The sequence below is a fragment of the Sturnus vulgaris genome, chromosome 27 (genome assembly GCF_052056855.1).
Source record: "Sturnus vulgaris isolate bStuVul1 chromosome 27, bStuVul1.hap1, whole genome shotgun sequence".
Lineage (NCBI taxonomy): Eukaryota > Metazoa > Chordata > Aves > Passeriformes > Sturnidae > Sturnus > Sturnus vulgaris.
Window position 1 is genome coordinate 2673733 of NC_142269.1, and position 12713 is coordinate 2686445.

At 59.7% G+C, this 12713-nt stretch overlaps 1 protein-coding gene across 2 annotated transcripts in view; it reads left to right on the plus strand.

The window, feature by feature from the left end:
- The first annotated feature begins 2273 nt into the window (after positions 1 to 2273).
- The window catches only part of KCNH6 (potassium voltage-gated channel subfamily H member 6), a 31342-nt gene continuing 20902 nt past the window's right edge, over positions 2274 to 12713 (plus strand). For both annotated transcript variants that reach the window (XM_088179581.1, XM_014889428.2), the window contains exons 1-2: positions 2274 to 2363; positions 5369 to 5599. In XM_088179581.1, the coding sequence (XP_088035707.1) occupies positions 2288 to 2363; positions 5369 to 5599 (307 nt within the window). In that variant the 5' untranslated portion in view covers positions 2274 to 2287. The remainder of the gene's footprint in view (positions 2364 to 5368; positions 5600 to 12713) is intronic.

Below are 12713 nucleotides of genomic sequence, written 5' to 3' on the forward strand. Positions count from 1 at the left end.
CATGGCAGAGGCAGTGTGCAGAGTGGATGGGGGGAGATAATGGGTTTTTCACCCTCTTCAACAATAGAACAAGTTTTTCTGCGTTAGGGAAGGCTGACTTCTCTGAGAGATGGAGATAAAAACAGCACAGAGGCCCTGAAATGGGCCTGAAAGGGCACCTGCCTCACCCACTTGCATTGCTGGCCCAGGGACAGGAAGCAACCCGGGCAAACCATGCTGTGGGTCGAGTGCCCCACTGGCATGGCCTGGTCCACATGGGCATGACTGAGGTGCACTGGAATATTAATTAAAAATCCCAGCAAAACACTTCTGCTGATGATAATGGACTATAATCCTCTTAGACCAATTTCATGCCTGAAAAATCATGCATAACAAAATAATAATAGAAAACCCCTCAGTGGACACTGTCCCTAGCAGTGGACACAGGAGAAGAGGGCTGGCCAGAGTAGATTTCTCAGGAAGGAGAGGGAGCTGGTCCCCTTGGCCTCCACCCCTAAGGAGGGCAGGAGAAGAACTAAATAGGGCTGAACATCTGCTCTAGCAGTGCAACATCACCGTGGACGCTGATGTCCCACAGAGACCTGGGGACCCACCAGGGCCCCCATCCTCTACAAGGCCCATGGGGCTTTCTGTGACCCCAGAACCTTGGATCCTCCTGTATTCTCCACGTCCACCAGAGCTCCCAGGATGCCCTGGACTCTCCACGTCCTTCAGAGTTCTCAGGACTCTCAGAACGCTCCATGTTCCTCAAGGATTCTCTGTGCCCACAGAGCCCTGTGCCAGGCTGGGTGGTCCCATGCCAAATCCCCCTCCCACACGCAGCCATCCCCCCCTCCCCTCCGCTCCCCTCCCGCCCGCCCCGCACGCCCCTTCAGCACCACCCCGGCTGGACAGCGCCAGGTGAGGGGCCCGCACCTGGAGCGGCCCCTCCGGGGCACCCTGACCCCGGCACCTCGGGGACCTCCGGGGCACCCTGACCCCGGCACCTCGGGGACCTCTGGGAGCACCCTGACCCCGGCACCTCGGGGACCTCTGGGAGCACCCTGACCTCCTCCCCGGCAGCCCCCGGCATTCCCAACATCCCGACAAAGGCTTCTGCCCCCCTTCCCTTGCACCCCATTTTCACCCCCGACACTCCCTCCTCGGCCCCATTGCCTGCTGCACCCCTGCGCCCCCTCCTCAGCACCCTCTCCTCTGCACCCTTGCACCCACAGACATTGCCCCCTCCAACCCCGGCACCCAGCAGCACCCCCTCTTCTGCCTCTGCACCTCTGCATCTCCTCCTCCCCCGCAGCATCCCCTGCACCTCAGCATCACCTCCACGCCCCCCTCCACTCACCACCCCTGCACCCCGGCATCCCCTTCTCTGCCACCCCCAGCACCCCAGCGCTCTTCATCTCTCCCTCCTCCACCATCCTCCTTCACCGTCCCCACCCGTCAGCTCCCTGCACCCCCAGCGCCTCCTCCTCCGGCGCCCCTTCCTCCAGCACCCCTTCCTCCAGCGCCCCCAGCACCCTTCAGCTGCACTCCCACCAAATCCCCCCATCCCCAGCACAACCTCCAGTTCCAACACCCCAACCCTCCAGGACATCCTTTGCCGGCACCCCAAGGACCCCATCCCCTCCAAGCACTCCCCGTCCCAGCCCCACAGGGACTCTCCCTCCACCCCCTAATCATTCCCGTCCCGGCGCCCCAAAGCCTCCTTCCCCTCTCAGCACCCCCAGCCCCTCAGGGACCCCCAGCACCCACCTGCTCCCCGCCCCGCCCGGACTCCCCGCCCGCGGGGCCGCTGCCGGGCGGGGCCGTGCGGGGCCGGTGCCGCGGGATGCCGGGGGGTCCGGGGGAGCCCCGGGGGCGCCGGGGGGTGCGCGCTCCCCGGCCGGCAGCTGTTGCTGCCGGCGGCTCCCCCGGAGCCTCCGGCTGGCCGGGGCAGCGGTGACTAAGCACTTTGGGGATTTCTACTCTTATTATTTTATTCTATTATTTTCTCCCTCTTTCAAGCGGGTCCTCCCCCCTCTCTCCCCCGCCTCCCCCTCCCATCCTCATCCTCCCCGGCCGCCCCCGCCCGGGGCCGGGCGCGGCAGGGCGGGCGGAGGGGTTCCCCCTTCCGGCCACCGGGAGCATGGGAGCCCCGGGCCGGCTGGGCTCCAGAGCTCGGTCAGCCCTCGGGTGAGGCGGAGCGGGGCCGCGCCGTGCCGGGCCGTGCCGCTCCGGGGCCGGGCCGCGCTCTCCGCCGCGCCCGCGGCAAGTTCCGGGGCTCCCGGGGCGCGCAGAGCGCAGCGGAGCGATGCCGGTGCGCCGGGGCCATGTGGCCCCCCAAAACACCTACCTGGACACCATCATTCGCAAATTTGAAGGACAAAGTGAGTACCGCACCCTCCGGTCCCGCTCCGCTCCCCCCGCGGCCGGGGCGGCCCCCCAACTTCGAAGCACAGTGGGGAGAGGAGGGGGGAAGGCGGGAGGGTGTCCCCGGGGCACGGAGGCGCCCCTGTGACCTCCCGAGGGGGGAGAGGGGTGGGCGACAGCCAGACAGTGTCCCCGCGGGTATTTATAGACAGGGCGACACAGGGGGACGAGCTATCCCAGCCTCGGTGTTTCCCCGGGGGCTGGGGACACCGCGACCCCCCCAGTCCCCGGGCTGGGCCGGTGTGCCCGGGCTGTCGGGGAGGGGGTCCCGGCCGCCAGGACTGGGGGACAGGGGGTACCCCAGCGCAGCCGGGCTCGCTGCCTGTTTGCCTTCAACTCTGCGCTCTCGGCGGCCGCCGTCCCTGGTGAAATGTTGCCATTTGCTGTTGCTCCGAGTAATCCGTTTATATGAATTTTTGGGCTGGTTTCGTGTCAAATACAGCGAAAAGTCCGTGTACATCGGGGAGCACTGGGGTTTGTGTGTGGCTGGGTGGGGGCGCCGGGGCTCCGCTCCCACTCTCTGGGCACCCAACGGGGCCGGGTCCCCCCTATAGTGCTGGGGGTGACAGGAGGGGATCTGGGGACTGGGGTCCCCCAAAAACTAAGCTCGGGGGGCTGCTGTGGGGTGCCGGGGCTGTGCAGCCCCCACTGCCCCGGCTCATTGTGGGTTTTCTCTGACGTCCAACTTTCCCGAGTGGGCAAATTCCCTGGCGCTGCCATCCCTGCCGGATCTGCGCTGCCTGGCCTGGTAGTGACTGACGTGACCCTGGGATGGAAAGTGAGAAAAACTGTCCCTGGCTCCTATCAGTTCCCCCTGGGAAGCGGCGGCTGGGGAGCAGCGGGGCCACGCGGTGAGGCGTGACAGCGAGGACGCAGCCAGGCCCCCGTTCCCATTCCCTGCCCGCTCCCTGCCAGCCATGTCGGGCACCAGCTGCGTTCTGCCGAAACATCACCCCACGCTCCCCCGCGGCAGTTTCGTGCTGTGACAGGTGTTGGGAGACACCAAACCAGCACACCTAATACAGCTCCGCTGCAGGCAGTGAGTTTTTCCATGCCTGTGAGTGCCTTCACCCCCCACACCGCAGCTCCCATGGGTGCAGCTGCTCCTGGTGAGTCCCCATTGCCGCCAGAGGGGCTCAGCTGTTCCCTGCCAGGGCTGGTGCAGAGCCCTGGTACTGTAGGACCAAGGGAAAATCTGCAGGTGAGGGCAGGGCAGAAAGCAAATTGGGGGTGAAAAAACCCCAAGGAGACCCGGCTCTGCAGCTCCTTCCCATCCTGGTCTTGGTCACATCCCTGTGCTCAGCACAGCTTGCTCCGGCGCCCTGCCAGCCCTGTAAATCCTGTCCTGCGCCAGCCCAGCCAGGATCCAGACTGGATCCAGTCCACAGAGCTGACACGGGGTGGGGAAACTGTTCATCACAGGTGGGGAGTGTGCCCCGGGAGTAGGGCTTTGGGAGAAGGTTCCCTCCTTGTGATGTCTTCCAGCTGGCAAGGCAATTTGGATATAGAAGGGTCGGGAAGAAGGAACTGGGAAACATTTGTCTGTGGTGGTTTGTGCTGTTTGCAGCATCAGCACCAGCACCAGCCCTGTATCAGAAAGGGAAAGGTGCTGGAATGGGAGCCCCCACAAAGGGCCACCAAGGGGCTCTCAGAGGGTGGAATGAAGCAGGAGACTTGTGCAGCATCCCTGGGGACACTGGTTTTACTGGGAAGCTTCCTGCAGAGCTGGGGCTCTGCAGGTGCTGCTGGGGAGAGCCCTGATGTGCCTGGGAGGGGTCCCCCCACCCCACTGGGTCCCGGCACTCGGTGCTGCAGCTGTGCAGAGGTTTCTCTTGCATTTGGGTGAAATTTCCAGTGAGGCTGGAGTGCAGCAGGGTTCTGGAGCACGCAAGCTGCAGATGCCATTCCTGGGTAATCCAGGAGATTAATTGGGGTCTGGGCTGGGAGGCAGCCTCCAAATGGACCCTCTGCTCAGACTTGCCTTCAGCTCCAGCCCGGAGCTAATGCCAAATGCTGAGGGAGATGGTGCTGGAGGGGCATGGCATCCACCACATAAGCAAACCTGTCCCAGAGCCCAGCACTCCCCGATATCCTTTAAAAAAGCTGAAATAAAACCAAATCAGAGCTCACCCCAAGATAAGGATGGAAGTGGCTCCATGTGGGCTGTGCAGCATTGCCACACACCCTGGCAAAGCAGCAAGTCTGGCCCTAGCCCAGCCTAGGTGGCTGCAGCACCAGAAGAGAATGGGGCAGCACCACTCCCTGCCTCAGTTTCCCCTTTCCTTCACTTGAGCATTTTACGTTTTGAGCACAGGAGCCACAAATCCCAATGGGGTCTGGATTTCACCTTCAGCCCAAAGGCACAATTATCCTATAAAGCATTAGGAGAATCATTAATGGGATGGGTTTCACCCCTGCTCTTCCCCTGAAGCCAAGCCTCACACTCACTCCTCCTCTTGCCCCTTGCCTGACTTCAGTCAAATCTGAGCAAGGGTGGAAAGTCTCTGAGATAACTCAGGTCCCTGATAAGCTCCTGAGAAGGGACAGAGGCTGCAGCTCTCCCCTCTGCCTGCAGTGCCGGTCAGGGACAGATTGCTCATTAGACAGCAGAGTCCCCACATGCCAGTGGTGAGATGTCAAGGCTGCCGGGATTGGCCAATCCCAGCAAAACTGCCTTTACTGAGAAACCCCCCTTTGCATCTCCCTGTCCCCACAGTCACAAATTCACATGGAATTGGGGACACTTTCTGTCTCTGCAGAGCAGAGCAGTATCTGGGATGGTGTGGGCTGAGGTCAGCCACTCTCCCCCCCGACCTGTCACCAGTGTCCCCAGGGAGTCTGTCTCTACACAAGCCCCGCAGCAGGTGACACCAAAAATCACAAGCCCTGCACCCAGGGTGTCCCCAGTCCCTGTGGGTCCCCAGCACCCCTCTCAGCCTCGTGCTCTCCTGCCCCCCTGCAGACCGCAAGTTCCTCATTGCCAACGCGCAGATGGAGAACTGTGCCATCATCTACTGCAACGACGGCTTCTGTGAGATGTTCGGCTACTCCCGCGTGGAGGTGATGCAGCAGCCCTGCACCTGCGACTTCCTCACCGGCCCCGACACCACCAAGAGCTCCATTGCCCAGCTCACCCAGGCCCTGCTCGGCTCCGAGGAGTGCAAGCTCGAGATCCTCTACTACCGCAAAGACAGTAAGAGTGGCTCTGTGGGCTGATCCCGTGGTGGGTGGTGTGACCTGCCCTGCCTTCGGTGGGAGGCAAACAGGATCTGATGCTACCAGGGCATCAGGATTGCACCCAGGCTCAGGGCTTTGCTGAGAGCAAATCCATAGTGGCTCCTGGTGGGATGGAGGCATCTCTGCTGTCATGTAGAGGATGTTGGCAGATTATTTGGGAATCGGGTCATTTGTGAACCCTTGGGGATGGCTCAGAGCTCCTTGGACAAACTGTGCCACTGCTTGTGGGATCTCTGCACCAGGAATGAGAATCCAGTGGGAAGCCCGTGGAGAAGCCAGACTGGGACAGACGTGTCCCAGTGTGTGCTCCAAGATGAGATGAGAGAGATCCCCCGTCTCTGCTGAGAGTGGGAGCAGCCGACGGCCTCAGAGCTGCCTTTGCAGTGAGCAGGATGCGGCTGTGCGTGCACAGATGGAATTACGTTAAGATGAAAATGAAGCTTTGATGGAAAATACGAGTGATTAGTTCTAATACGGCAGGAAGTTAAATAAATATTTAGTGCTTGATGCTGCAAAACATCAGTGGCCAGGGCTCCCAGGGGTGGGGAAATGCAGGTCCAGTGCTCGTGGGAGGTTAAAAACATGAAGTGTTTCCTTTCTTTAACCTGTGGGGCTTGCCCGTTGCTTTAGATTGTATTGATGGGGGCTTGGCCTGCACACAGGGCTGCAGCCCACTGCTGGCATCTCCTGCACAGCCAGTTAGAGGAGAACTACTGGAAGCAAAAGGAAGGAGCAGGCAGGAACCCTGGCTCCCAGCCCAGCACCCTATCTTGGGGGCTGGCACCCGGCTGTCCTGGCCTGTCTCCCAGACCCTATCTCCTGGGCTGGCATCCAGGTGCCAGCGAATGGCCCCCGGAGTTATTCCCTGGCAGCACCTCTGTGTGTTATCCCGGCGTTATCCTGGTGGGACCTGACCCTGCGTGGTGGCAGGACCAGGCCACTCGGTCGAGGCTCTTCCTGTGGGGCCAGTCCTGGGTGGAGAGGGGCCATGTGTGGTGCCAGGTCTGGGTGCAAGTCCCAGCCTTCAGCAGTTGCAGGGCCTGGCTGGAGCCCAGCGCAGTGCTGGAGACACACAGAGCATCAGCACACGCTGCTGCCATCCCTGTGCCAGTGCAGGGCCATGCACTGGCTGTGGCAGGGACAGCATCTGCAGCCCTGCTCCATTTCCTCCCTCCCTCAGGATAGTTTCCTATTCTGTCCCTGGGGAAGACTTGGCTTGTGAGCCTGATCTATGGCCATGCTCCCTGCTTTGAAGCATTCCTGCTGGGCTCACGGGATGCTCGGTGCTGTCCTCAGAGCCCTGCTCTTCCTCTAGGCCATGGGGAACTCTCATTGCAGCTCTGAGCTGCTTTCTTCTCTTTTTTAATAAAAAAGAGGGGAAAAAAATAAAAAAGCCCAGAAGCAAACCCTTCATGTCTATTTTTAAAACCCAACCCCACCAGCAGCATGCTTTCCAATTGTTTCCCCCCAGCACTCAGCCTGCGACCGCTCAGCCCATTATAAATGGGTCTTATCGGCAAAGAAAAGGCTTTTGCATTATAGGGAGCTGCTGCTTAATTAGCCGGCGGAGCTCGGAACCTGCCTGTCCTCTTTTTCATACCAGCAGCACCAATCTCCAGCCTCGACCTGCTGTTTATTACTGCGGTACTCCCGGCTCTGCAGCTCGCGGGGTTGTTTCCTCGCTTTTCTGGCTGACAGAAGCAATCTTATACCCAAAATCTGCCCGCTGGAGCCACCCAAGCAGGGCTGGGGGGGATGGATGGAGGTAGGTAGGTAGGAAGGGGCCACCCAAGGGTGTCTGGGCCAGTGGGTTCTGGGGTCAGCAGCATGCTGAGTGATGGGGGTGCCTGTCCCTGGGGACAGCCTGGCTGCTCAGTCCCCAGCTGGATGCCCATGCTTCCATCACCTAATTGTAAACAGAGCCAAACGAGCCAGGGGTGCCAACAGTGAGCCCAGCTCCAAAATGGAACCAAGAACCAAGTACCTGTGGGGGAAGGTGGGACCAGCCCAGCCAGGGCAGTTGTCCCTCCCTGCCACACCAGCCCCAAAAAGGCATTGGAAAGAGGGAAGAGCCCATTCACAGTGTGTGTGGGCTCTAATCCCCAGCTCAAAGCTGGGAGATCAGTGAAAAGTTAATTTCCTTACAAGATGCTACACAGCTGGAAGTGGCCCAGACAGGGGGGTCAGCACGGGATCAGCTCCTGCCACAGCGAGGAGCAGCCATGGCCTCCAGCCCTGGGGACTCTGTCCACTGTGGCCAGGGTGAGCTCAAATCATCCATCATCCCCTGAGGACGACACTGAGGAGCTGGTGGAGCTGAGCTGCATCCAGGGTTGGTGTTTTTCCCTCCCCAGGGGTGATGTGCTTTGCAGCAAAGCTGCTGGCCAGGGCTCACGGGGTCCCCAGAGCGGGAGGTGGCCACAGGTGCTGAGTGCCACAGTGCTAGCATGGCCTGAGCAGCAGCAGCTGGTGGCACCCGCTCTGCTTAATCGGCATGAATGTGATGCTGATGAATATGAAAGGGGAGATGTGGCTGTGACAGCTGGAGCAGCTGCTGGGACAGCCCCAGCTGCCCTGTCCTGGGCAAAGCCCACAGCTTGTCCCCTCCAGCAGCAGTCTGTGTCTGTCCCCCTGGAACTGGGATTGGGGACTGGGATCAGGCCAGCAAACTCGCAACACTGGTGTGGAAGCCAGGATTTTCCCTTCCAGGAGCAGGAGGGTCAGAGAGTGATTGGGGTGCTCCGTGCCACTCAGCATATCCCCCCAACAGGTCCCCATGGGGGGCCTGAACGAGTAGCCAGGCAGGCATGGGGTGGGAAGTGCCACCACAGCCAGAGGGGACAAGGGCACTCATGTGACATGTCCCCTCTGTCCCCAGCCCAGGGCACATCCCTGGCACTGCAGCTCTCCAGCCCTGCTGCCAGGGAGCCTGGCTAAGGCAGGGGGATGGATCCAACCAGGGTTTGTCCATACAGCTTTGTAAACAGCGACATGTGACATGCCCGACAGGTGCACTGGGAGCAGGAGGGCAAATCCCACCAGCAGCTGCTGGATGCTGGCACTGTCAGGGATTTGGTGCTGGCAGCCCCAGGGAGCCTCTGCTCCTGCCCCATGGCGGGGTCAAGGCAGGACTGAGGGGATTTCTTGGGTGTTGGAGGAGTAGGAAGGCACAGCCAGCTGACAAACCCCAGCCCCAAGTTGAGCTCTTGGCTTGTACCAACCCATGGGGTTTATGCCAAGCTAGAGCTGTTTGCTGTTTGCTTTAAGGGTCAGTCTGTGACCTTGGGAAAGGGATGGACACCATGGCCCAGCTCCAGATGGGAACTTGTAAACATCCCGCCCCACAGCAGCAAAAGCTCTGGTCCCAGAGGTCCTGTGCTGTGGAGCTGATTCTGCCATCCTTGGCATGGCTGTGCTGCAGCTCCAGGCACCCCCATTGCCCTGGCTGTGCCCCAGGGCCAGTCTCACTAGGGCAGAGAGCTGGAAGGGACACATTTTTCATCCTCTGCTGCTTTTTGCTTGAACCTGATGTCCCACAAACAAAAGGAGAGACCCAGGTCATCCCCAGCACCTCCAAGAATGCTGCCTGGAGCAGGCTTTTTCCTGAAATCCCTGCCCTGACAGGGTCCCTGATTCCCACCCCAAGCTCTCCATCCTTAATGACTGTTGCATCCCCAGTGGGAGGGGGCCCCATGTGCCATGGAAAAGGGCCTTGGGATGGCCCCAGGAAACGCTGTCAGCACTGCAGCTTTGCCACACAGCCCCGCTCTGAGATTCGTAATTCCTGCAGCCAGCAGGATTCAGCAAGGGAAGGACTGAGAGCCCAGACACGGCCACTCACTTGGCTTGCAGAGGAGGTTAAGATGCATTTTGCCAACCCAGTGTATTGATCCAGGACCCCTTCTTGCTCCTCTGGATCACAGCATCCTTCCACCTGCACCCAAAACCACCCTGCTAGTCTTGGATCTTTCTCGTGGCCACATTTTGGTGGGTACCCTCAGCCACCCGACTCTCCTGGTTTTCCTTCTCCACTGCTGCTCCCAGCTAGCGAGGCCTGTAAGCCCAGGAATCCCTGCCCTTCCTCCATCCCTCTGATGTTACTTAATAAGGTCATTTTTGCTGGCCTGGTGTCGTGGCAGGTTTCAGTCTCCTGATGCCCTGTGTGGGTGTGGGCAGAGGGGCCAGGGCAGACCCTGTGTTGCCCATTCCCTCCCTGAGCAGGGGGATGCAGATCTGCAGGGGCTCACCCCAGGTCCCAAGAGTGACCAATGTCCCACTAGCTCAGACTCCATTTTTTTCCATCCCACCTCAGGGATTTGCTTTAGGGCCTCCCAGCAATCTACGCTTCCCTTTGAAGTTCTACCCAGCCCCGACACTGATTTATCCCAGGATGGGAGCACAGCTTGGTCCTCCAAGCTTCTCTCTGGGCATGGCCATCCCCGGAGCACAGCTCTGTCACCATCACTGTCCCCGTCCCCTCCGTGCCCTTCCCAGCCCCTCTCCTCTGCTCCTTTATGTAATACCACTATAGATTTAGCCACTCTGCCATGAGACCCTGCAGATTAAATCTCCCGCCCGGGGGGAGGGCAGGCCTGGGTAAGAGCTCCAAGCACAGATTAATAGCTCGCTTTTTTAATATTCATAACAATACTGGCTTGTGTCCGGCTCTCGGAAACCCCCGTGTCCTTTGATTAGTTTAATACTGATGATACTGACAAATGCATTAACCACTGGTGGCTGCGGGGGATCAGAGGGACAGGGAGGGAGGGCCCCCAACAATGACATTTTTAATGTTATTAAGTGTTGGCTTTTATCAAGGTCAGAAGACACGGTGGGTCAGAAAGCACAAACCTCCAGGCACTCCCTCAGCTTGGGGGAGCTGGGCTGGTTGCTGGAAGATCAAATCCAGGAGTTTAGGGAATGAGCTGGCTTTCCCAGCCCATACAAGCCCACCACGTTGGCTGTGGGACCCTTCAAACCCTCATCCCTGTCTTACCCCACCTGCCAAGCCCTTTCTGTAGCCCCCAGGCTGGGTTTCAGCCCAGATGGGCACAGGCATCCTCATGCTGGTGGCCACAGAGCACAGGCAGGTTGTGAATGCCCCCAGGGCTCCTCCAAGAGATCATTTGGTGGCTGGATAAAATTAGATGGATGGAGACAGATTAGCTGAACAGCTGAAGGGAAGAGACAGTCAGATGGATGGGGACAGTCGATGGAGGAACAGGGATGGGAGGGCAGGTCCCTCAGGGGCTGGTGCTGCAGCAGGTCTGGGGTGCCTGGTTTCTGGGAAGAAGATGGGGAGGCTTGGCGTTCAGCAGAGCCCAGGGTGGCCCATCACAGGGAAACTGAGTCAGGGCAGAGGTGCCACAGCTCTCCCAGCTGCAGCCTGTCCACGGAGCTGGGGACACCCCAAATCACAGCTGTACAGAGACCCCAAATCCTGGGGGAATGCCTTGTTTTTGGGCCAGGCTTAAGGGAATCTGCTGCTCCCATCCTGGCCCTGATACTCCCTCATTCCCTTGCCACCTCCACGCTGTGCAGTGAGGGTCTGAGCAAGGCACTGAGCTCCTGGCAAGCAGGACTGTGCCTGCCCGGGCTGCTTTTGGGGTGATTCCCCTGCTTTTGGAGGAGGATTAACTTTTGGCCAACCCTGAATTGGCCAGGCAATTGGACTAGATTATTGCTGTAGTTCCCTCCCAACAGAAATAGTCTATTTTATTTAATTTAAGAAGGGATCAGCAAGGGGCTCGCAGTGATATTGGCCAGGCCTGCTCAAGCTCAGCACCTCCCAGATTTGCAGGATCAAACCAGGCACCAGCTGCCACCCAAACCCACCCCCAGCCACCTCCCAGCTGCTCCTGATATCTCTCCAACTGGATGTAGCTGGGCCCAGTGTTCAGCTGTTCAGCACTGGCCATGGGATTAACCCTTTCCCGTGCCATCGAGCCTGCCAGGATCTATCCCCCCTGAGAACAGCTCAGAGCCCATCCCCTCCCACTGCCACGGGGAAACTTAGGAAGGAACGTGAGGCAGTGAAGGAATGCAGGAGGGCAGAGCACCTGAGCCAGGACTGGGCAATCTGGATCCCAATTCCCAGTCCAGGGAGAAGCATGGACTTGATGGCTGCCCATGCCAATGAACTGTGTGGGTTCCAGGAAGTTAGTGATGCTTCAAAATCACCCCTGGGGGGAAAAACTCCTCATTTTCTAACACACCGAAGGAGAAAGCATCCGTGAGAGGGCTCCCCTGTGCACAGCCCCTGCACACACCAGCGCCAGCAGAGCTGCGGCATCCTGGGCATGAGCCACCCCCCTGGGCATGAGCCACCCCCCTGGGCATGAGCCACCCCCCGGGCATGAGCCACCTCCCTGGGCATGAGCCAGCCCCCGGGCATGAGCCACCTCCCTGGGCATGAGCCACCCCCCGGGGCATGAGCCACCCCCCGGGCATGAGCCACCCCCCTGGGCATGTGCCACCCCCTGGGCATGAGCCACCCCCCGGGGCATGTGCCACCCCCTGGGCATGTGCCAGTTTGAATCGCCCAGAACACCATGCTCACTCGGCATCACTTACAGGGCATCTCTTGGTCTAAAGATCCCTAAAAATCTTGGCAATGGGAGGGAAAAGAGCTCGTTTCTTCCTGCTCCACACAGAGGTAACCTGCCACGTGCCCTGCAGCCCCCGAACAGCTTTATCTGCCAAAAATCCACTCCCTCCTCCCCAGCTCACACATTTAAGTGGATTTCCTCTCCCTTTGGTGAACAGTGGAGAGAGAAAGAAATCACGGCTGCTGGGGTCTTTAAACAGATTTCCCCATATCCATTTCTTTCCTGTTCTTGTGCCTGTGTGTCCGTGTATGTGCACATCCCTGACGTCACGGCAGATTTTGAAGTTGCCCGATGCCGGCCATCTGCTCCTGATTACGGGAAGCCCTGAGCTCCTTAAAATTATACGCAGAAAGGCCGGCCTGCCCCTCCCGGCTGGAGCGTGGCCACGGCCGGAGAGCGCTGGGGCAGGCAGCACATCCCTGCCCGCCTGCTAATCCCTGCTGAGCACAGCGTGGGGCAAAG